Below are 22,363 nucleotides of genomic sequence, written 5' to 3'. Positions count from 1 at the left end.
GCAGAAGTGGGCGACTCTCTAAACTTCGTGATGTTTGTTGTACTACTAGACAGTATCCCCGTGCTTCCTAGGCTCTCTAGCTCCCAGTTGGGAATGCTGGATGCCTCTGGATGGGTGTGCTTCGCGGTCTATGTGTCCACAACAGGCTGTACATGAATTTGAACAGATGTCTCTGAGAACTTTCGATATAATCTATACTGAATCTCGGAATGAACAGCAAACCATGTAGGTGATATATGGAGTGATCTTCATAAGCAAGTCTGTCCAGGCTACTTCTCCCGGCTTGCAGAGAACCAACATCGAAAGCCAGTTTCCCTTGGGTAAACTGCGAGACGTGTTGCTCAAAAGACAACAAAGAAAATACTCTGTCAAAGAGTGGGATCTCGCAATCTTCAATGGAACCATCTGGGCGATACATGCTGTCTTTCCATCTTGCCAGGGATTTGTGGAAATATTCATCACCCAAGGTGGTATCTTCGAGTTGCTCTCGGATTTTCTCGTGAGTGGAAAGATCACCCTTAAGGAAAGCTTAACGACTCTTGGTGGTCTTTTGTAAGTGTACATCGCATCGTTTCTGACAGTGGCCTTACCCAGCTCCGGAGAAGGCGGTGGTCGATGGTTGCGGAATTCAAGGTTCGACCGGAAAACTCTCCCCGGCTGCAAGGATTGAATTGGCGGTATTGAGATTAGGCGCTGTAGTTGGGAAGTACGGCCCTGCAGCTCGTCATAATTACCTTTGATATAAAACACCAGTCCCCACGACCAGTGAGTCACTGGTGAGATCAGATCTCATCCGGCTCCCTTGAGACGGCGGCGAGCACCGGGCAGCATGACCTCTTCCAAATCAGGGGTAAGTTCAAGGCAATTTTCCAGAAAGGCATTGCCCAACTTCTTTTATGGCCACCTCTGTGTCTACCGGGTATATGGCAGCCTACCTCGCCCTTGTAGATAGACAATCCACAAGGTCAATATTCTCAATCTCCAACGAGAAGCACGAGTTTGAGGGGTTATTGAGTCTATATCGAAGAGAGGTGGGACGAGCGGACTGGGTGTAGCGCGATCAGGGTGAAATTGAATCAGCTGTCATGGTGAGCAGGAAAGAACAAGACTTGAATAGATATAGACACAGTGAGGAGTTGTAGCCCGTCTTTGGCACGAGGTTGTGTGCTGGTCTGGCTGGTGAATGTGAAGGATGACAGCGAGATGGAGATTGAGATTTCGTCAGCGGCGTTCTCTACAAACTGTTGGACCACTTACCAATCACCACCGCAGCGCTTCCACACGCCTTGCGCAGCCAACTTCCCTCAACGATGTCCTTCAACATCCAGAGCCATATCGTGGACCTGTCCTGCTTGCATAGGAGATGCCTAACAACGCCTTTTCGCGATCATCATGACGCGTCGCAAGGGCAGGCCCTCACCACCGATGTCCCAGAACCCCGTGTCCTTTGAGATCCCCGCCTCGCTACATCACTTCTCTACCCTTTCACGCTCCCTTGCCGCGACAATGGCCTCTGGCACGGGCTCCTACAGCCATCCTCTCTCGAAGTCTACCGCGATACCCCAGGCATCTCCCACCCCTTCCCTCGCGAACACGCCGTCACGAGCCAGGCCAAATTCTCAATCCTCCTCTCACTCTCCCTCGTCATTCTCTGCTACTCCTCGTATAGGCCAATACGCTACGCCCAAGTCCATTCCTCTTAAACGCTCCTTCTCAGAGGCTCAGCATGATTCCCGACCCGCCCACTCTTCTAGGGCGCCGTCAAAGGATGGAGGACAGTCAAATACTCACCCCCAACTCCCCGTAAAATCCACATCCGCTATTACAGTATCCAGTTCCCAGTCCCCCCAGACGCCGCATCGAAGGGTTTCGATGTCTACTGCAGTTGAGGAACCTCCGCTTAAGCCAGGAGAAGCGCCCGTACTGGCGACGCACCCGAACTTGATAGCGCAGTTGATTGCCAGAAAGAGAGCAGAAAATGAGGTTCTAGGTAACCGAGAGCGATGGGCCCGCAGACAACGGGAATATCGAATGTCTCAATCTCCAGGGGTCCAATCGGTGAATGAGATTAGTCCTCAAATCACTCATAATGAAGTGCCCAACGCGCCGACGACAATTTCAAATCCACCCCAGGCCCGATCTGTGTCGACCATACCGTCGCTGAAACCCGGGACCTCAATTGTGTTCGACACACAAACTCCAGCGGCCGAGACCCCCTCAACGCCTGCCACAGAAGACTCAGTCAAGCCAAATAAGAATCCCAGTGAGCGACGGCAGTCGAACGATAACGACTCTTTTTTCGGATCTCCCTTCTCGTCGCCAATTGTTGAATTTCTTGAAAAGGCCACGGACAATGCAGGGTTGAAAGAATCGGTGAAATATCACGGGCAAATGTCCACCAAGACTGTAGACCTAGGCGCGGCGCTCATGTCTCATCCTGACAGCGCGGCCAAAGCCGCTGGCTCTACAGCAGCAATCAACAAATCCCAGGAAACGTCAGTGATACCTCCACTGTTCTCGGACAAGCCTTTGACGAACCAGTCTCAATCTCAACCTTTCCGTACGCATTTGACGCAGAATCCATCGGTAATCGCGCACCAGCAAGCTCAGACGGATTCATTGACTCCAGTCCAAGGCCAAATGGCTCAACACCAACAAAGAGGTGGACCGCCACAACTAGCGCCTCGTCAGCTGCCAGAACCGAGGGCTGTTCCCTTCTACCCGCAAAATATGGGCATGTCGAGCTTCTATAGAATGGAAATGAACCAAAACTGGCCGGGAGATGGCAGCAACTTTGTCCCGACTCCCGTATCAACAGCTCCATCATCTCATGCTTATGGACAACAAATTTCGCCTGCGAGCCTGACCTATGACCCATATAGCATCGGTTCGATGGGACCGTATGGGGTGGCACCAGACCTTTCACAGCCGCCCGGACCACTCCGCACGTATGGAACTACAATCGCGGCGACGACGGTTGCAGGACAGACAAAGGAGCAGTCAATTGAGACGGGGCACTTGAATCCCGCAGATATGGTTGCAGGAATGAATTCAAGACACATAACTACCGCTGATATGGTCGCCGGGATTAACACAAGGTTCAAGATTGCGACGAAGCATGAATTCAGCGTTCCAAAGCGGTAGCGCAAGTCAGCCACCTTGTCAAGGGACGTCGCTTATGAGTCGACGGTATTGATGGCCTAGGAATAAAGCTTACTTCAAAAAATATCAAGAGGTGGATAAAAAAAAAAGACATGCGCAAAGCAAGGCAAATACATTTCGAATTACTGACCAACCACCCCAAGGCGATAATGACGAACGAATGACACTCCAGAGTCTTTACACAGTTGCGGTACTGTTTATTGTATTGCGTTGATGGCGTTCGGGCTCGGCTTTCTCCATTGGGTATCGAGACGGTCGCCACGGCGAGGAAGAATCTGTTAGGGTTTGCATTTGCACAGCTTTAAGTTTCTTGCAAGAAAAATACCCCCAAGCCGTTAACCATTGTACAGTACCTATGAATGCTATCATGACAGTGGGTATGGAAATGAAAGGACTGGTCGAGCGGGCGTTTCAAGTGTGTACCTCCCTACCTAGGTAGGAACCTATGTATGTGTTGCCTTTGATTTTTTTTCCCAACATGGATCTGGCGGAACCAGACTGCCTACCATGTCACAGCCAGCCCAGGCTACTCCAGAGAACCAAAACTCAGTTAGTTTGTATATAGTGCGGCCGGCCAGCCAGCGAATGGCATGGGATTTTGTTAGCTGTCGGACCGATTCTTGCGCAGGCTCTGTTTTGTTTTTTGTGGCCTCCTTCAAAGTTTACCTAGGAGAAGGTGATGGGCTTCTTCGTCAAGCCCGAGATCAAGTCCTCGACGAGATCTCTCTTGCGTTTCTTCTTTTGCTCGGCCTCGTCCAACAGCGGAGCAGGGGGGGGATCATCATCAACGTTGCCGGTATTACCGATACCGGGCCCGGTGGCCCCAGATCGTTCCCTCGCATCATCCTGGTCGTCCTCGTAGTACGATGTCTGGGAAGGCATCCATGCACAGATCCTCCCGTCCCCGTGCGCCGTGTACATCTCCACGCCTTCGCCCACGGGCGCATTGATCCGCCATACCATGGCGTTGATTCTTCCTCCGCTCGTCAATCGGGCGACATTGTGGCTCATGGCGCCGCTGCCGCCCGCCGGACCAGCTTTTCTGTTGCTGCCCCTCTTTTTTGCGCTCGCACGCTGTGCATCTGAAATCCGGATGCCTTCTGTTTTGAGGGTCCTGACCAAGTTGCCCTCTCGGAGGTGGTGCTGGAACACCATGCCCCTTCCGTCGTCGTTGGGCCACCAGAGCATCTCCTTCCCGACGCCGTGATAGCCCTTTGGAGAGAGTAAAGGCTTCAGTTCGCCTTGCCTTTCGTTCCTGATCCTCGGACCGTAGTGCACTAGATCATTACGACCAGAAGCAGCGTCCCAGACACGAATGCGCTGGTCGTGGCCCGTGGTGATGACCTTGTCGCCCATCGGAGACCACTGCACGCTCGTCACGGGGCCGTTGTGCGCGACGGCGTTGAAATCTAACAGCTCGCGACGTGCTAATGCGCCAGTGGTGGGAGATATACCGATGACGCCAATCACGTCGTCGACGTCCAAGGACGCAAAGGCGGCATTAGCTCGGCGGATGTCGTAGAAGAGTACGCGGCCATCGGTAGAGCCGGAGGCGAGGATGTGGGACTGCTTCGGGGACCAGCATACACTGTATACGGCACCGTTAGGGCCCGCCAGGGAGTGCGTGGAGAGGCCAGAGCGGAGATCGAGAAGCCGGATGGCCGGGTGGGCTGTTCCGACGGCGATCAAGGGCGACGAATCCGGCAGCGGGGAGAGGCAGTGGGTGTACGGGAGAAAGTCGAGGGAAAAGGTGTGGATGGGCGTAAGAGCGGAAGGGGTTACCGACGTGACTTTGAGGGTTTTGTCATAGGAGGTTGTGAGGAGGGTGGAAGGAGTAGGGTCGAACGGGTAGATTGAGATCGAGGTGAGAGCGTGCGTGTGGGCATTGGGAGTGCTTTTCGACAATGCCGCTTTCGGAATGTATTTCGTTAGTATTGAACTCGGCGAGGCTGACGGAGTCGATGAAGATTCGTGCTCCTCGAGGTCCCACAGCCGGATGGAAGAATCTGCCCCTCCTGAAAAGAGATACCGGCCCTCGTTGGTGTCGATGGCAAGGCAATTCACACCGGCCTGATGGGCAATGTATGGAGGCAATCCTTTTCTTCCTTCACTGCCACCATCTCCTGCGACGACATCCTGTTGAGATTCTGGCTCCGTCCTTGCCCACGCGAAAGTAATGTTCCGGCGATGACCGAGGCTGTGGACCAGGCTCTCATTATGACTTCGCCTGAAGGACGCTGACGAGACCGTGCCCAGGCACTGGCCTAAGCGAAGTTGATTCATGCATCAGCGAGATTCGGACCTGCTGCCTCTTTCTCCGCGATGGTTGTGATCTAGAGCCAAATTCCAACCGGACTGTTCTGGTGCTGCTTCTGGTCCTGGGTCATTAAGACGTGATGATAAAGTGGAAGGGAGGTGAATGTTGAGTGGAAGGAAAGTCAAGTAGCAAGGCTCCAGCCGGATTTTGTCTGACGGAAACTTTTCCCCGCATCTCCCATAGACTCAAGGCCATGTACCTTGTATGAAGCGGTAGCCTTGCCGTCTGACTTACTGTTTCCTCTACGTGCTCCATTTCATCGACTCCATGCGACCTGTTTCATTTTGTATTGAGAGGAGTGTCTGGGCTAGTTGTAAATGTTATCGCACAGTTAGTTGAGGTCATGTTTAGCCAGGACATATGCCTCCGTACCCAGTACTCGGCGCTTTGTACAGGTTCGGCCTAGCAGGCCAAAGTCAGCACTTCGTGTCAAGATCAACCCACCGTAGAGACTAAGCTCAAAACGGCAGTCTGCAATTCGACGGTAGGATTTACGCGGGTCGAGCTTTTGCTTTGAACCACCGCAGAAAATGTGGCTCGAAGATGGTGTTTGAACTCCATGTCTGGGGCCCAGCGTTCGAGCTTCCTTCTATCGATGCCCAATGTCTAGCTACAATCTTCTACCTCCGCCAATGTCTGCCGCTTGACCGCTGGGTGCTGATTCCCTCAAGCGACGCTCGAGTCAGTCCTCTGGCAGAACTCCCTGCGTTACACGATGGCGAGACTTGGGTCGCTGGGTTCACCAACATTGTCGACTATCTCCGAGAGACCTCCAATGGCGAACAAGACCTAAACAAACGCCTCAATGCCCAGCAACAAGCAGACTGCGCGGCATTTTCAACCTTCATCGCTTCACGTGGCCAACCTCTGCTCGATCTCAGCCTCTATGTGAGCAGCGACAATTATCTTAATTGCACGAGACAAGCCCTCAGCGATGTCTTGACATGGCCAAACAGTTGGACTTTACCTCATCAATGGCGGGCACAAGCGAAGAAGAGGTCTGAACATTTGGGTCTGGACAGTCTAGATGTGGATAGTGCACAGGCGGAGGAGGAGAAGAGAGCGGATACAGGCTTGACCGCGCATATTCCCAAATCTCTGAGAAAACCCAGGCAAACAGTCACGGGGCTACTAGGCCGGCACCAGCAAAAGAACCGGTTTCGACTTGACGCTGTCACAGAAGATTTCTTTGAACCATTGAGTGAAATGCTGGGGAAGAAGAAGTGGTTACTGGGCGACCAGGCCTGCAGCGCTGATTGTCTGGTGATCGGCTATCTGGTGTTGATGCAGACGCCAGCACTAGAGCATGGGTGGCTGCGGGAGTCTCTCCAGAGGAAACACGCCATTCTACACAAGTGGGTGATAAGTCGGGCTGCGGAAGCCTTCGGTCCGCCACCCGATGTCTCTTTGGTCCTGGGACGGAAGCATGGGCTTGAACCGTCCGAGTTGTCCTTACCATGGCGAGTACCAGCTTCTAGCAGTCTTCCACAGGTCGTGCACGCGGTTGTGGAGGGGTGCATTAGCTCGATCCCACTCATAGGATCTTGGTACGGGGTCTCGGAGATCGGCAACACGCATACATCAGGTCGAGAACGACACCGAGAGAAACAGCTGCAGCTGGCGAGTCTCCAGAGACGGCGAGATGTGTATCTCGAGATTGTGGCGTCAGGTATGGCGACAGTGGGACTGATGGCATGGCTGGTGTATCACGGGCTGCTACCAGTGCCTCGATGGGGACGCTCTGTATCGACAAGGCGCGGATTTGGGGAAGCAGGTGTGCTTCTTGGACTATGATGATGATAAACTTGTAAAATAGGTACGTAAAATCACAGAAGGGAATAGCAGTCACTGCTTGAAGGGAATAGGCTGAGGAAAAGTGAGGACCTTAAGATGGTAGCACGCCAAGGGGCGCCAAGGCACAGCCTTGTCAGCTGCGTCGAGATGATTGGATAGTGGGACGAACTGGTGACGGGTACCTGCCGCCCCTGCCGATGACGATTTCCACAACTTCCAATCAACGCTGGCGTGGGGAGGGTGGGGGTGCCATGCCAGCAGCCTCGTCCAATAAACTGCCCTCCATTGTCCTCACCTTTAAGGTCCTCACTTTTGCTGCTGCTTCTCTGCTTTGTCACAGGCACAAGGTGGTTTTGGTGGGTTTGGTGGTTGCACTGACTAGGAACTGGACTGCGACTGCCTCCTTCCTCCCCTCTCGGTGGAGCGGGTGGAAGATCTGAGAACTGAGAGCTGCCTCTCTGAATAATAAAAAAAAAAGAACCCCTGCTAGCAGTCTGTATCTCGTGAAAGCCATCTGTTCCGCCTCGTTAATCTTGCTCTCGACCCTTCTCTCTCGAAGATCTGGATCCGGTGGAGTCAGGCCTCAAACCCTGCTCGTATCTTCTGAAAGACGACTTCGCATGTAAGGATTTCAGCTTCTCGGAAAGCACCAACCCACGCCTCGCTCACGTATCATCGAAATAGATCACTCCAACCACACATTGCACACCTTGTACAGCTCCCCGGCAGCTTCACCCCTTTAGGCCATATTGTCGCAACCTGCTGCTAGCCGTTTCCGCTCGCTATTTGCGCCGAAATGTCCAACCTCGAGTCCTTCGTTCATCTGATGGTTCGGCAAGATGATTCTGGAGCGACTCCAGCTTGTGATACAGGCAACGACTATGATGGCCGCATCGGCTTACGAGTTGCCGCCCTCTTCATAATATGGATCACCTCGTCGATAGGCGCCGCCTTTCCCATCTTTGCAAACCGGCACCGAGGACTAAAAGTGCCAGAGCCTGTGTTCTTCATCTGCAAGTACTTTGGATCTGGTGTCATTATCGCTACCGCCTTCATCCACCTCCTAGCTCCTGCGACCGATGCGTTAACAGATCCATGTCTTACCGGGCCCATAACAGAATACGACTGGGCCGAGGGTATCGTCCTGATGACCATATTTGTTTTATTTTTCGTTGAATTGATGGTCATGAGATATGGGAATTTTGGTGGAGCACATAATCACGATCATGGAGATGGGCATGCTCATGCACGTGCTCATTCTCATTCACACGCGGTCGACCTGGAGAGGTCGACAACCGACACGGAAATGACTCCCGCACCAGGTTCATCGCCTTACAAAGACAGTCCCCACTCGGTGAGCCTGCCTCTATCCACGCGGCTGTCGCGCTCTCAAAGTACACATGTGCCTGGAGAAGATCACATGGGCCATGCTCGTGAACACAGCGAAATCGAGGAGGCCGCCAACCCGTTCAGCCTCGAAGACTACAAAGCGCAGATGACGGCCATTTTCATCCTCGAATTCGGAATCATCTTCCACAGCGTCTTCATTGGTCTGACGCTTGCTGTGGCCGGCAGCGAGTTTGACACGCTTTTCATCGTCATTATTTTTCACCAGACCTTTGAGGGCCTCGGGTTGGGATCCCGGCTCGCCGTAACGCCGTGGCCGAAAGACCGACGATGGACCCCCTACGTCTTAGCGTTGTCCTATGGCCTCAGTACTCCTCTGGCAATTGCCATCGGCTTGGGAGTAAGGAAGAGCTATCCTCCTAATTCCCAGACGACACTCATCGTCAATGGCGTCTTTGATTCGATGTCCGCCGGCATCCTGATCTACACGGGGCTGGTGGAACTGATGGCTCACGAGTTCATGTTCAGCATCTCAATGCGCAGAGCGAGTATCCGCACAGTCATGGCGGCTTTTGTTACCATGTGTCTTGGTGCAGGACTTATGGCATTGCTTGGGAAATGGGCTTAGTGAGCGGTCGTTATGAAAATTTCCTTAGACCGCGGCAGTTAATCATGTAAAGGGTGGATGCCGGATCATGTGTGTACAACTAGCCTCAAAAATGCAAATCAATGGCCCTAGCAAGGCTGTAGATCTGATGAGAGGCATGAATCAAACGATACCCCCAGAGAATGAAAGCGACCCGATACAGTTTATCGCACAACAACAAGACACTTGCCGTTTCATCTGACTTGATCCGAGAAGGGCTCGTCACATTTCCTCCCGTATTGAGCTGAGCCCCGCGACGCCGCTGGAGTGGCCAGCTCTAATGCATGGCAATGCCTCGGTACTAGGTAGTTTTGAGGTAAATTGAGGCCGAGGAGGCGAGGCTGAAACAGAAAAGGAGAACTACTCCGTACATACGTCCATATGAAATGCCCATATACGTACATAGATGGCTACAAGGGGACAAAACGGATTCGATTGCCCAGATACTTAACTCGCGAACTAGAAGATATTATAGCATGGTCGTCGGTGCCCGAAACATATGGAACCCATGTCCTGATGTAAGATGTAAGATGTGGATATTAGCCCTCTCTGGCATATTTGCAGGTACTCCTGTGCACGGTATAGTGTACCTAGAGTACGTTGACAGTGTTGGTTGGATATACGCTACAATGCTATGTTACATGTATACATCTGCGCATGAACATAGATAGGCCTATAGGTATTTAGGATGTGGGTAGGTATTCAACAGGCCGTTCGGCATACTCTCTCTGCCCAGGTACCTACCTGCATCTGCATATCCTATCTCCGAACATATCCATTTCGTTAATTCCTGTTTTCCTTCTCCTTGTCCTTCTCTACGTACATCGTTACCTACACAAGTTCAGATCAAATTAGATCGGCTCGAGAAAGTACAATACTAATTTAATTGCCGAAATTCTTTCCGGTGCTGCAATGCGCACTGAGAGAGAAAAAACGATTCTCCCTTTTCTGTTTCCTTTGTATTCGTCTCGTATGCTTCTCTGTTTCAATCCCTTTTCTGTTACTTGTTCCTTTTGAGGGGTCATAGATCATTGCGCCGTCTCTGGTCATATACTGTAACATCCATATCTGTAGTAGAAAAAGAAGAGGAAAAAATCTCCTCCGAGACGTCCGTTCTCTCCACTTTTTTCTTTTGTTTTTACCCTTCCCGCGCCAGAATCCCAAATAATTTCCCATTATCGACCGCACAGATAGAGGGTCCCATTTCTCCTTCGCTTCCATCACCCACACTCAAACCCTGGCTAATGGTGTCGGTACCTTCGAACCCACGCTGGCTTTGTCTGTGACCGGGCCCGTGTGTCCTGCAGTCTTTGGGAGATATACATTTCGGCCGCGAGAGAGGGCCATGGCAACCAAGTTCAGGGAGAATTTCTGTCTCCACTGTAATATCGTGGGAGGGGACGCCCCGCATACCGGCGATGATGAGAGCAGCTTCGAGGCAGGGCGTGCTGTTCGCCGTGCTGGCCGGCCTGCAGAGTCTTGACTTGGACTGGAAGGGAGAGATGGCTGGAGATGGAGGTGAATAGGGAGGATGAGGTGTTGAAGCTAGGTCGTCAGGATCTGAGGTGGCGAAATTCGAAAACGGAGGGGACGGTACGAGGGTGGAAGTGCCATCTGCTTCAACGGGTGGAGCCAGGATGTCGTCTTCTTGAGCATGGTCATCTGTACATGCAACATCATGAGACTTGAGACTGTTCGGAGGCGGTCCGGGCATGTGTCGCACTGGAATCCGAAACCTGGTTGTCATCGAACCGGGGATTTTAGTACTGGGAGGCCTCGCGTGCGTCTCATAATCTTGATGCGGTGGTGCTGGCAACACCGTGAAAGGAATGCCCTTCTCAAATGCCTTGCCGTCAAACACCCGGCTCTTTCTTGCTCCGGGCTGTCTCTGTTTCTGTTGTCTATCAGCGACAATACGGCCTTCCACCTTATCCTGGTTCCGCGTCGCACTCCGATAGAGTTGAGAACAAGACCTTTGCAACAGCTTATTCTGCTCTCTCAAAACCTTGACTTCCTCTCTCAAGACACGGTCGTCCTCGGAGGCTTTCTGCGTCAGGCTTCTGAAACGCTCCTCCCAGGACGTCTGCAACGCCTCATTCTGCTTCCTCAAAGCCTTGACTTCCTCTTTCAAGGCATGGTTCTCGTCGGCGACATTTCGGGCTGCTGCCTGGACCTCCGCAGTGGCTTGGATGGCTTGAGTCTCGTAAGTACGTAGCCGGCGCTTTAGGTCCTCAATATAATCCTGGCGTCGGGCACGACAGCGCCTTTGGTTGATCGTGTTGCGTTTTATTGGTGAGGCATCTTTCGGGGCTAGCGGTCGGGGCGAAGTCATTGAGAAGGATGGAGAGTCCCGGTTCTGCCGAGATGTTGATTCTTGTGTGCTCATCACGGTTCGGTCTGTAAGTACCAAGTCGTTGATGTTCATGATTCGTTGGCCGGGGGCTTCCGCTCATCAGGTAGAAATGCACGACGAGACTCCAGAAGCAGCGGGCGCTGGTCAGCTGACAAATGAACGAGAGAGAAACTTCCTTTTTAGGAGATAAGCTCGAAGATACGTGGACTCGCTCGTTGGTGATGGCAGTTGGTTGGAGGGGGCAGAGGGGGGCAGAGGGAGGTGATTGTCAATAGTGGCGGTAGCACCGAGTCGATGTTCTGCGTCACGTTGGTCATGACAAGGGCAGCGCCCAGCCGCCAAGAAGCAGTCACCGGCGGCCCGTGATTTGTCGCTTGACGCTTCCACGATTGGCAATTCGGTAAACACTCGAAAACACCTCAGGTGCTACCATTGACCATGGTCGTGGTTCTGAATGTCTGCCTTGCCGCTTCACTCCGTTCGTATTCGCTCCTTCAGTTGCTGAGTGCTAGCGGCCTGCGCTTTTCGTCAAGTTGCAAGCCAATAGCTGGGGGACCGTGACACACCGCTACGCCTATAATTCTGAGCATGACCACCTCGAATCGAGCAGTGTACTTGGTAAGATCCAATATCTACTGCCGAGAATTCTAACTGTTGGCGGCATCACTCTGCTTTGTATCCTCTGTTCAACTTCCGTGTTAAGCTTCACCGCAAGGGTCACCATGGACGCCGCAACAATTTATCAGACGGTCAACACCAGGTACTCCAAGGTTGCCTCGCAGGCCGATGAGAGCGACGCCCAGGCCTCCAAAAGTACCCAAATCGCAGCATCGTTTGGATACTCGGCTGAGGATCTAGCATCTCTCCCCACCGGGACGAACCTTGGTCTGTCGTGCGGAAACCCTCTGGCGACTGCAAACCTCCAGCCCTCTGAAAATATGGTTGACCTCGGATCCGGAGGCGGGCTCGACTGTCTCATCGCCGCGAGGCAAATACTGAAAGGAAATCCTTCCCCGAGCGGAAAGATTTACGGGATTGACAGAAGCGAGGCGATGATCGCGTTGGCGAGGAAGAACGCTGCCAAAGCGAACTTGCCCGAGGGTCTCGTGGAGTTCATCCAGGCACCGATAACGGAAATTCCCGTGAAGGATTCTACAGTCGATCTGGTGGTCAGTAACTGCGTCATCAACCTGGTTCCGGACGAGGACAAGCCTACCGTCTTCAAAGAAATCCACCGGCTCTTGAAGCCTGGTGGCAGAGTTGCAATCAGTGACCTTCTCGCAAAGAAACCCATGCCAAACCATATACGTCGCGACGCGGCGCTGCTGGTTGGCTGCGTGGCGGGCGCCAGCCTGGTGGACGAATACCGGCGTTGGATGGAGGAAGCTGGGTTTCTAAAGGATAGCATTACCTTCATCAACACCGAGAAAGACTTGAACGTCTACCAGGACGCGGATGGCACAGCGTCTTGCTGTAGGGAGGAGACGGGGTCGAAGAGCTGTTGTGACAAGAACACAGACAGCGCCTGCTGCGTGGAGAACAATGGTCGCAAGCCATGTTGCACCAAGAACGCGGAGCCTAGTCGGAAGTTGGACTTCAATGAATGGGCGGCTTCATATCAGATCTATGCCATCAAATGATTGGCAATTACTTCGCCCAACCATGTACACAGAGTTGATGATATAGGCAGGCGAATCAATTGATCATGACACAATAAAGCAGAACAACAGCACCGGAGGCGTACAGGAAGGGAGCGGTGCAAAGTTGGTTCATGAGGCGCAGACTAAATCTGATGGTACGAGTTATATGTGTATTACTATTCAAAGGCCATGTATGTCTGAATGCCGGTCGCCGTCGGCGTTTTCACCGGCAAAACCCAGAACATCAAGTCCATCTGTTCTGACTCTCTTATTGTCTACCTTGACGTACTGGACTGAATACGAGAATTTCTGCATCCCATTTGATCCTATCTTCTCCCTGTCTTATCCTCAGCGGCGAGAGAGCAGGCACCCGAAACAAAAGCCGTCCTGATCACCATCATCATCCTCCATCACTAAACAACATGCCTCTCTACGACGTCGAGCACGTCACGCCCCTGACGCCAGACCAGCAATCGGCCCTGGCAAAGGCGCTGACGAACCTGCACGCGACGCGCTTCAAGACGCCCGGCTTCTTCCTCAACGTCCGCTACACGGACTCTAGCAAGCAGGTCGTCTTCCGCAACGGCCGGAGAGCCGTCTACAACCGCGTCATCCTGCGCACCCGATCCGGCGAGCAGCGGTCCAAGGAACTCTACGACGAGCACTGTCGCGACATTGTCAGGGTGTGGGAGGAAGTCGTGGGCAAAGAAGGTGAGTTGGGACTGAGGACCGTGTGGGTGATGGCCGCCTTGACCACGGCTGTCGAGTGCGGTATCGCCAGGCCAAAAGTGAGTCACGAGTGCGTTGCGTTCTCTTCTTCTCTTCGCTCACTCAACCCCTTTTGGCTGATGTTCAATCTGCAATGACAAAGGTGGGCGAAGAAGATGAGTGGCTCAAAGCCAACATGGACGAGTTTCAGAAGCTGGCCGCAGCAGGTGATGAGGACTTTGTGGAATTGGTCCAGGAACTCGACTCATCAGGCAGCCGATGAATCTCAATCCAGAAGCACTCTCAATCCTCGACCTCGGTGAACGAGAGACTTATACATACATTATGTGTCCGTCTTCCTGCGTCTTCTCCACAGCCCCCTACATTGTCTGCCCCTTTCCCTCTCAATCAGCCTTTCCTCAACTCAACAACGGTCACCAGAACCCCATCCACAATGAACAATGAATTGAAAGAAGGCTCGGCCTGCCAAGCTTGGCTATCGTGTGCTTTGTTCCTCAACGAAAAAGAGCGAGAGGAAAAGAGACTGTGTCAGAATGCCCAGTCAACGGCCTCTGTATTGTTGCTCTGATTTGACGTTACTCTGGCTTTTCTTGTCGTCGCATCATGTCGTCGTACAAACATGAAACATCAAAATGACGAACCCGCATCGGAACAAGTCATAACAGAATACATCAGTAGTTCCGTCCGTACATGAACCCACCCCCAGGTCCTTGATGAGGTTGTGGTGGTCGGGTAGCCCCAGGGCTCACAGATGGGATCGGAGGGCGATGAAACATATTGACCAGCTTTCGGCCAACGGAAGGCTCAATCTCTGTCCCGTCTCGCGCAATCTTCACTTCGCGGTTTGCATTGAAAGAGTTTCGAAGGCCTCGTGTCCTGTAGAACGGTAGACGGTCGGTGGACATCCACTGAATCTTGAATGGTTTCCCAAAGGTTTGTGGTGTAGCGGGACTGGTTGATTCATAACCTTCCCCAGAAACATTTCCGGCGTCATCGTCCGTATGTTGCTCTTCTTTCTCTTTGCTCTCAATGTCTGCCTCCCAGAAAATTGTACCTCTGGCCGAATCGTCAATGATCCGTCCTTTGGGGGCGGTCGTCGTCGCCGGTGTTGGTATGGTCAGTGGCAGGTCCGCAGGACTGGGTTCTCGCGCCTCTGGTCGAGGTTGGTAATCGGTATTCGCGGCCGCTTCGTCACCAATCGCCGACGCCATCCGAGCGTACCCAAAGTACTCGCCAGATTTGTTTGCCGAAAAGATGAGGTATACATTCTCTGAGGTCTTAACATCTGTCAGCAACAAGATCAATTCGGATAATGGACTGCATGCTCACTTGATAGGCATTGTTCAATGCGGCCTCGTTGTGGGCCTGTGTTGCCCATATTCCGCTAACGACGCTGCGTTCCAGATCCTCAACGGTCAAGCTTTTCACCACGAAGAACCTCTCCTTCACCTTGTCGATGGGTTCTGGTTCTGCTGGTATTGTCTCATCAACCACAGCTGCTTCTTTGCCAACTCCATCCACCTCGTTCCCGGCGTCGGTGGGCGCGGTTGGCTGTTGCGCCACACCTTGTGTTGGTGTTGCCGTCGAAGAGCTCCCACGTCGTAACCTGCAAACCAGTCGCACTCCCTGGAACCTAGAGTCGTGGAAGCGAGCCATGGCAGCTGCGCAACTAGCCTCGGTCTTATAGTTCACAAAGGCACAGTTGCTCTTCGAGATCAGGAAGACACTTTCTATGTCGTCCGTCGCATCTCTCGAGAAATGATCTTTAAGGTCAATTATATGTGTCGCAGGCGGCAAGTTGCCGACCCAAAGAGCATGGCCAGATTGCTTAGGTTTCCTCGGTGGCCCTCTGAGCACCGATGTTTGCAGAGACGAAGTGGAGCTAGATCTCCTCACGGCTGCGTAGGTCAGAAGCGTCAGTCACCCACGGACTTCCCAGAACTGCAGGGTGTCCCATACCTTGAGAATTTGGCTGTGGATAAAAGTTCAGTGTCTGGGTTTGTGCTAGGCTGTTGTCGAGTCGCAGTTGTGGTAGTGGATAGGCAGTTGCCACTCGGGAGCCGTAGGGCGCAACGTAAGCTGCAGTCCCACGGGCCTGTGCAAACTGAGGATGCTGAAGAGGCTGAGTAGCTGCATTGGCATTATGTATCATCGGCTGCTGTACCACGAATGTTTGATTTGGGTACGGTTGAGGACCACCTGGGCCTCCTGGATTGCCGACGAAGTGTGGATAGGCCGCTCCTTGCTGCTGCTGCCGTGACGGCGCGCCTTGCCCATATTGCGACGGGTACTGCTGCGTAAATGAAGGGTTGATATGAGTGGCGCTCTGACCGCCAAACTGCGTGCCTTGGTGATACTGATACATCATCGATGGGTTGGTGGCAGCAGAGTGTTGTTGATAAGGCAGCGTATATGGCGATTGCTGGAACTGGCGCATTGGGTACTCTGGCAATGCAGCTGTGACAGCCGACATATCGAGCGCCGCGGGGCTCGCAAAATTTCCCATGGGAAACTGCTGTTGAGGATACGGTTCAAACTCCATATTCGCAGGCTGTCCCGAAGGGGCGCTCGGAACGGATACAGAAGTTTGTGGTGGCCGTTCTGCAAATATTAGTCCGGTCAACCGCTACAACTGGGACATTTACAAGCCTTTTGATAGATGCTCGTCGTTGTCATGCAATCCGGGATTGTGTCTAAGCGGAGGGTCTTCGCCCATGCCGAAATCCTCAAATATAATAGGAAGTGTATAGTAATGCTGTAGCCAAAAGACAGCCATCGGTCAGTCCATATTGCCTTGATGATGAGACACAACGAATTAAGCGTCAAAAGTAAGTACCTCAAATAGGTAAACCAAAGATAGAAGTGAAGTCGATCTTGCTCGAACTGAGCAGGAGGCTGAGCACGGATCAGGAGGGATCCGAATGATCTCGTTGGTCGTTAAATGGGATTCTGTTGAGAATCTCTTTCTCCCGTTCGTCTGCTCGAGAAAGGAAATGAAACAGCCAACTCGGCGCCAAATTTGGAAATGAGCGTGCTCGACAAGGGTTCTCGTGGATGTTTCACAGGGCTAGGGGGAAAAGACGAGTCAGGACTATTGGTTTGATGTTTGTTCGCAAAAGATGAGCTTTGGTGAGAAGGGGACTCATATCCAACCGTGTCTCATATCTGACCTGAGCGGCATGGATGTTAGTGACTTGGGGGGGGAGCCATAGCGACGCACATTCTACTCAAGCCTTTATCACATAGCAAGTAAAATTCGACAACGGCTTCGGGGTCCACCCGAAGCTGGTGGCCAAGCGAGCAGGCCAAAGTATGATTGGGGTAGCGAGGATAGAGCCCTTGTCCTGGGCGTAGATGAGTAGGACTGGGAAAGACACCAACAATATCGCAATATCCGAGACTGTGAGGATGCCGAGGATCGATAGTTCTTCACAAGAGAGGATATCCAGGGAGATTTTACCCGGAGCGAAAGGACGGGCGGCGCATTCCCTGCTTGTCAACGGTGGACGGAACAGTCAAAGTCAAGCGCGCGTATTGGTTCGGATCAGATATGCGATACTGGGATACCAGTAAACAGTAAACGGACAAGTGTGGATATAGAACGAGACGGCGGTAACGCGCGACAACCAGTCCTGGCGAAAGGCGGTTGATCTGGGCCCAGGGAGCAACTTACCGTTGGATTAAAAGTGGCTGAAGACTGCTCCTTCCAGAATTGTCACCCGAGAATCGCACCCTAGCTGGGGTCGTAAACAGAACAGTCCAACATGTGAGGTCCGCAGGGCTGGAAGCAGTCCTCTCGCACCATTTGCCCAGCGATAACATGTGGATCGATTGGAAAAAGTCGTTGGGCTGTGCTTGTTCCCTCCCTCTCATTTTGGAAGCCAGGACTGCGACAACCTTGGGCGATCCAAATGGAATTTTCCCTGTACCTCGTTCGCATTCCTCGACATTGGATCAGGGGATTGCCAGGCAAAAAGGAGCTGGAAAGAAAGGACTGGAAAATACTAGCGAGTACACAGGTATCCGCCAAGGATCCGCTGAGCCACGACGCCCTAGTCAGAAGTGTGGCAACGTGCAACAGGGGTTGTAGAGTCGGAGAAGGGATGCCTCGTGGCCTAATTCGCTCGATAGGTGAGTCGCCTGTCCATCGCTTATTGCAATAGGGACAAAACCCCGGGTACCGTCCCACTTAATAGTGCGAAGCCTGTTTGCTGTAGTGACTGCGTGCCCATCAGAACGGGGCGACGCCAGACGGAAAGGCAGCGGCCTTGCATGTCTAGTACAGCTAGGACGTTCTAGCCAAGGGCCAACATCGGTTCCCGTCAGCAGATGCAGTTTTGCACTGCAACTTTCAGCTGACACCCAGGTGGTGCTGGTAACTGTCGAGTTGTGGAGGTCGGGGGCTTAGGGGGGCGCGAGTAAAACTTGGATTGGAGCTTGTTGCCATGTTCTGGACCGCCAAAGGAAAAGAAAAGCAAGCCACGTTTCCGATGCTGTTACTCTTTTGCTCCACTGTTCGGCTTCTGCGGCGATCTGGATCCGCACCAGAAAGGACGAAGTGGACCTGACGAGAAGCGCAGCGTTCTGCTGCAAACTCACAATGGCACCAGTTGTGACAAAACGTCATATCCTGATAGAACACGGTTTTCGTTATCGAAGCAGCACCGCAGCAAAGCTTTATCTTACGTCTTGTTGTCCTCCTCACAGAACTTAACGCGAGAATTGCTGCCTCTGCAAATCGTACAAGGTGCTTCCCTCTGGCGCTCATACGATCGGCTACGAAGTTGTAGGGATACTCTCCATTACAGTGGCACACGCCCCGCTGTCCAAGGAAAACTTTTCCATCTCTGGGCGCAGAGAGAGGCGGTATTGAACTGGGAGTCATTCTCGTGGGTAAAGATGGGCCACCTCCTAGAAGGCTCGTCGCAGGGATATTCCATAGCTCTTAGACTGCTGACAAAATTCTCCTTCTGAATAGTTGCGCACATTGTCTGAAACCGCAGTATGACATGAAGGATGGCATCATCTGGAAACGATCAACATGCACAGTGAGGCCTGCTATTGTTAGAACGATGCAGGAACGCTCAAGTTCCAAAATTGATCATCACCTTGCGCAGTCCGTCCCGTGTCAATCAGCAAATGCTTCTGACCCGAGTTCGTGGCTGGCCATTTCAACGGTCCTTGCGGGTCCAGTGTTGGGTGGCAACAACGACGTCTCGCACGGCAGATGTCGATCGTGTGGCGGGAACAGCACTCCTAACGAACTTCTCTTGTGTCAACAAGAAAAGATCCGAGGATGCGTGTTCCGAGTGAGTGGCTGGGCCCTTGGTTGTGGCTGAGCGGCTTCGTTCTCCAGGATTCCGGATCAGGGTCTTGCTTTGACCCCTGAAGGAAAAAAAAAATTATGGAGACGGGAAAAGATGCAATTGTTGAAGAAATCCCATCTGCTCGAGATACTGAAGAAGGTATCGCGAGATCCGGAGCGGAAAATCTATTGAGCGTGGAACCGAACTTGCGTCACGGCCTTGGCACCACAAACGCCTTTGTTCCAACCTCATCATTGATCGTCCTGGTCGTCTGCGGCTATCACTTCTACTTTCTGGCCTTGATCCGCTGATCGCCCCAACAACGCAAAGACGTGTCCAATACGGCTTACCAACACTTCTGTGCTGCCCGAAAATCATTTCTCCTTGTCTCGGATGGCCAAATACGCAAAATTAGGACAGGAACAGCTCTGGAAGTCGTCATTGTGACGCTCATTGCCATCTCTTCGTTTGCCCCTACCTACCTATGCCATAATTAGAACCGCAGTGCCATATATCGATTGGCGAGGAGGTAACTGAGACACCTCTCCCTCGGGCCTTTTCTGACACCGTGGCAGCTTTCCGACTGGTCTAGAAGACTTGAGCTAGTCAACCTTGCACCGTTGTCCCCGTGCATAGGGCCTGTCCCAGATCGAACCGCGTTGAACCAATTTTTCAAGGTAGGACCTCTTGTATTTGCCACAACGCTTCTCTGCTTCCCCGACCCGTCTACAATACCTTGTGCAAGCCGGTGTTGCCCTCCTACATGTCTGTAGCTAGCGTTGAACGCGTGTCGCGCTAGGCAGCGTCCGCGCCCCGAACGCTCAATTTCGGCATTGTGCCTATACGAAATGTACTCGATCCTTCCTCCACGAAACGACATACTGGTTAAGGATACGATCATCAACAAAGGTCGGCATCTCCGATATTGTTTCTCCGCAAGAATCCAAAAGGAAATGATCACCGGTACGCCATGTACGTTGCACACCTCGTAAAGAGATTTTCGTATTGGAAGGTACTTTCGACGACGGTGGCAGGAACGAAGGCAGTGTAACTGCCGAGAAAACACCCTCTCTGAGAAGAAAAATCAGACCACACGGGCCGGAGAGGTTGAGTGGCCCGGCGCGACATTCTCTACGACGTGCGGATGATAACAATGTGTTTCAGGCTCTGGATTGATGCTACCAATGCCAATGGAACTCAGTGGCAAGGCACTGGCAGCCAATTATCGCATCGGAATGTGGGCAGCCTCCCATCCAGCTAAGCCAATCATCATACAGAATCGTCTTTTGTCGAAAATGTTGAGGCTGCCCACTATCAACCTACCAAATAATTCACCTACGCACCGCGTCTGAACCGAGAATTGTGGGCAACGACGTCTGTCCTTTCGAATGGATGAAATCTGCAAGAATCCAGTAGACCGAGAATCAACGGCTTCAATAAAAGGCTTGCCCGGCAATGGCAATAAGACCCAATCAGAGACTACGGCTGACATCTTGGGAGAGCCTCCTTTTTCCATCGGTCCAGAACATAATTCATTGGATGCCTCAGGCCGCCACTTCTCAGACGCCCTGAGGTTATTGCTCGCTTCCAGGAATCTATTTGCTCAATAAGGTATCTGAGCTCCTCGCCCTAAATAGGCGAACTCCATCATCTCAACCTGTCATGTCACTGCATTGGTATTCCGGAACGAACTCTTGTTGAGAGCATAAACCTCTGACTCTGCATTCAGGGCGATCAGATCCCCACTGCCAATGCGCAATTACTCCACGTCCCGTAGGGTGCTAATGGCATCGGAAAAAGCCTCCTTGAAAGGCTTCTGAAGGAAGGTAAGTATTTACTGACCAGTGTGTGGAATACCTGTTCCGCTCCCTGTGTTCACAGTTCTTATGTCCCCCTGCGTGATGAATGGTGTTTAGTATCCTCTGGATGTCACCGTTTCTTTGCTCGAAGGCCTTATTGGGCCTTCAAGGATTTGATCAGCACTTCACTTGCGAGGCTAGAGCTAAAACTTTAACTTTGGGTACTCAAAGCTCGCTTCCTGCAAACGTGGCTATCCAGTGCTTTACTGAACCATGAATCTGCTCCATATGGGTCCCTCGACGAGAAGCAGTGCTCATGGGGCTGCTTTGACTGATTTGTGGTGAAGTCTAAGAGATCCATCTCCGATGGGCGCGGTATCTCGCGGTCTAGCCGCCATTTTTGCTCTACCCGCTCTGATTTCTAACGGTTCTTTATCAAGTCACCAATCATTCTTTATCATACACTTGCTCCAGGCTTCTCTGACCCGCTCTGATGGCTCTAGTGTTTCTGAAATCAGACGGCGGCTCTCCAGAACTCTGGGCCTTCATCATGAGCTTACGATGGCAAAGTTTAGGACAACCTCGTGGGCAGCATGGCAGCATTGCGAAGATTACCATGTGGGCAGTTGTGGAGCATTATTGGTGGTTTCTTCCCGAAGAATCAACCTCTCATACTCCTGGAGCACGACTGTCTCTTCCCCCGAGTTCGTTTGTCGTGCCTCACTCCTCCCCCCCAACATTTCTGTATCAAATCCTCCCCATCCACATTTCCTGTCACCTTCCATTGTTGGATGCATGGCCGCAACTCCTTTCTCCTGCGTCTGTATTGGCTTCAGTGCGCTGGGGCCCCAGTTAGTCTGTCTTTGCAAACTCGATCCTTACCATAGAAGATTGCATGATCACCTGGAGATTCCCCTGAATCATTTCGGCATTCCCATCATGGCTCATTTGCGTTCACTGACACCGCACTGTCCTCAAATCCAGGGGCTGCGCCAGAAATCCAATGACCTCCTGGCTTCACTCGCGATGCTGTGCAATCTCCCGCAGCTTTTGACTTGCCCCTGAATCTCGATCGCGATCTACATTCCCCAGAAGCGCCGAAGTGACATGCTTGTTGACAAGACGAGCTGCGTCCCTGCTCGAATCTCGTCCGGGGCGATCATGCCTTCCCCCAACCTCGGTGCAAAGTTGACGGTCAAGGCCCTTTCGCAGAACGAGGAGAAGAGCAATATGTCCGAAGAAAGGCGAAAGCGTCCTGATTGTCCCTTCA

General features: G+C 52.4%; 8 protein-coding genes across 8 annotated transcripts; 5 read left to right on the top strand and 3 right to left on the bottom strand.

Annotated features, from left to right (window-relative positions):
• Nucleotides 1-1,392: 1,392 nt before the first annotated feature.
• Nucleotides 1,393-3,144, top strand: Z519_00349 (uncharacterized protein; the record flags this gene model as incomplete). The annotated part of the gene is made up of 1 exon (XM_016758108.1): nucleotides 1,393-3,144. The coding sequence occupies one exon, from the start codon at nucleotides 1,393-1,395 to the stop codon at nucleotides 3,142-3,144; it is 1,752 nt and encodes a 583-aa protein (XP_016625357.1).
• Nucleotides 3,145-3,828: 684 nt separating this feature from the next.
• On the bottom strand, nucleotides 3,829-5,445 carry Z519_00348 (uncharacterized protein; the record flags this gene model as incomplete). The annotated part of the gene is made up of 1 exon (XM_016758107.1): nucleotides 3,829-5,445. The coding sequence occupies one exon, from the start codon at nucleotides 5,443-5,445 to the stop codon at nucleotides 3,829-3,831; it is 1,617 nt and encodes a 538-aa protein (XP_016625356.1).
• Nucleotides 5,446-6,022: 577 nt separating this feature from the next.
• Z519_00347 (uncharacterized protein) lies at nucleotides 6,023-7,273 on the top strand (the record flags this gene model as incomplete). Its single annotated transcript, XM_016758106.1, has 1 exon — nucleotides 6,023-7,273. One exon carries the CDS (start codon nucleotides 6,023-6,025, stop codon nucleotides 7,271-7,273), a length of 1,251 nt encoding a protein of 416 aa, XP_016625355.1.
• Nucleotides 7,274-8,069: 796 nt separating this feature from the next.
• Z519_00346 (uncharacterized protein) lies at nucleotides 8,070-9,248 on the top strand (the record flags this gene model as incomplete). The annotated part of the gene is made up of 1 exon (XM_016758105.1): nucleotides 8,070-9,248. One exon carries the CDS (start codon nucleotides 8,070-8,072, stop codon nucleotides 9,246-9,248), a length of 1,179 nt encoding a protein of 392 aa, XP_016625354.1.
• Nucleotides 9,249-10,404: 1,156 nt separating this feature from the next.
• On the bottom strand, nucleotides 10,405-11,691 carry Z519_00345 (uncharacterized protein; the record flags this gene model as incomplete). The annotated part of the gene is made up of 1 exon (XM_016758104.1): nucleotides 10,405-11,691. One exon carries the CDS (start codon nucleotides 11,689-11,691, stop codon nucleotides 10,405-10,407), a length of 1,287 nt encoding a protein of 428 aa, XP_016625353.1.
• Nucleotides 11,692-12,341: 650 nt separating this feature from the next.
• Nucleotides 12,342-13,259, top strand: Z519_00344 (uncharacterized protein; the record flags this gene model as incomplete). Its single annotated transcript, XM_016758103.1, has 1 exon — nucleotides 12,342-13,259. One exon carries the CDS (start codon nucleotides 12,342-12,344, stop codon nucleotides 13,257-13,259), a length of 918 nt encoding a protein of 305 aa, XP_016625352.1.
• Nucleotides 13,260-13,681: 422 nt separating this feature from the next.
• On the top strand, nucleotides 13,682-14,250 carry Z519_00343 (uncharacterized protein; the record flags this gene model as incomplete). The annotated part of the gene is made up of 2 exons (XM_016758102.1): nucleotides 13,682-14,047; nucleotides 14,131-14,250. 2 exons carry the CDS (start codon nucleotides 13,682-13,684, stop codon nucleotides 14,248-14,250), a joined length of 486 nt encoding a protein of 161 aa, XP_016625351.1.
• A 409-nt stretch (nucleotides 14,251-14,659) lies between these two features.
• Z519_00342 (uncharacterized protein) lies at nucleotides 14,660-16,530 on the bottom strand (the record flags this gene model as incomplete). The annotated part of the gene is made up of 3 exons (XM_016758101.1): nucleotides 14,660-15,265; nucleotides 15,318-15,886; nucleotides 15,948-16,530. The coding sequence occupies 3 exons, from the start codon at nucleotides 16,528-16,530 to the stop codon at nucleotides 14,660-14,662; spliced, it is 1,758 nt and encodes a 585-aa protein (XP_016625350.1).
• Between the last annotated feature and the right edge of the window lie 5,833 nt (nucleotides 16,531-22,363).

Source organism: Cladophialophora bantiana (assembly GCF_000835475.1).
Source record: "Cladophialophora bantiana CBS 173.52 unplaced genomic scaffold supercont1.1, whole genome shotgun sequence".
NCBI lineage: Eukaryota > Fungi > Ascomycota > Eurotiomycetes > Chaetothyriales > Herpotrichiellaceae > Cladophialophora > Cladophialophora bantiana.
This window is presented reverse-complemented; position numbering and strand designations above follow the sequence as displayed.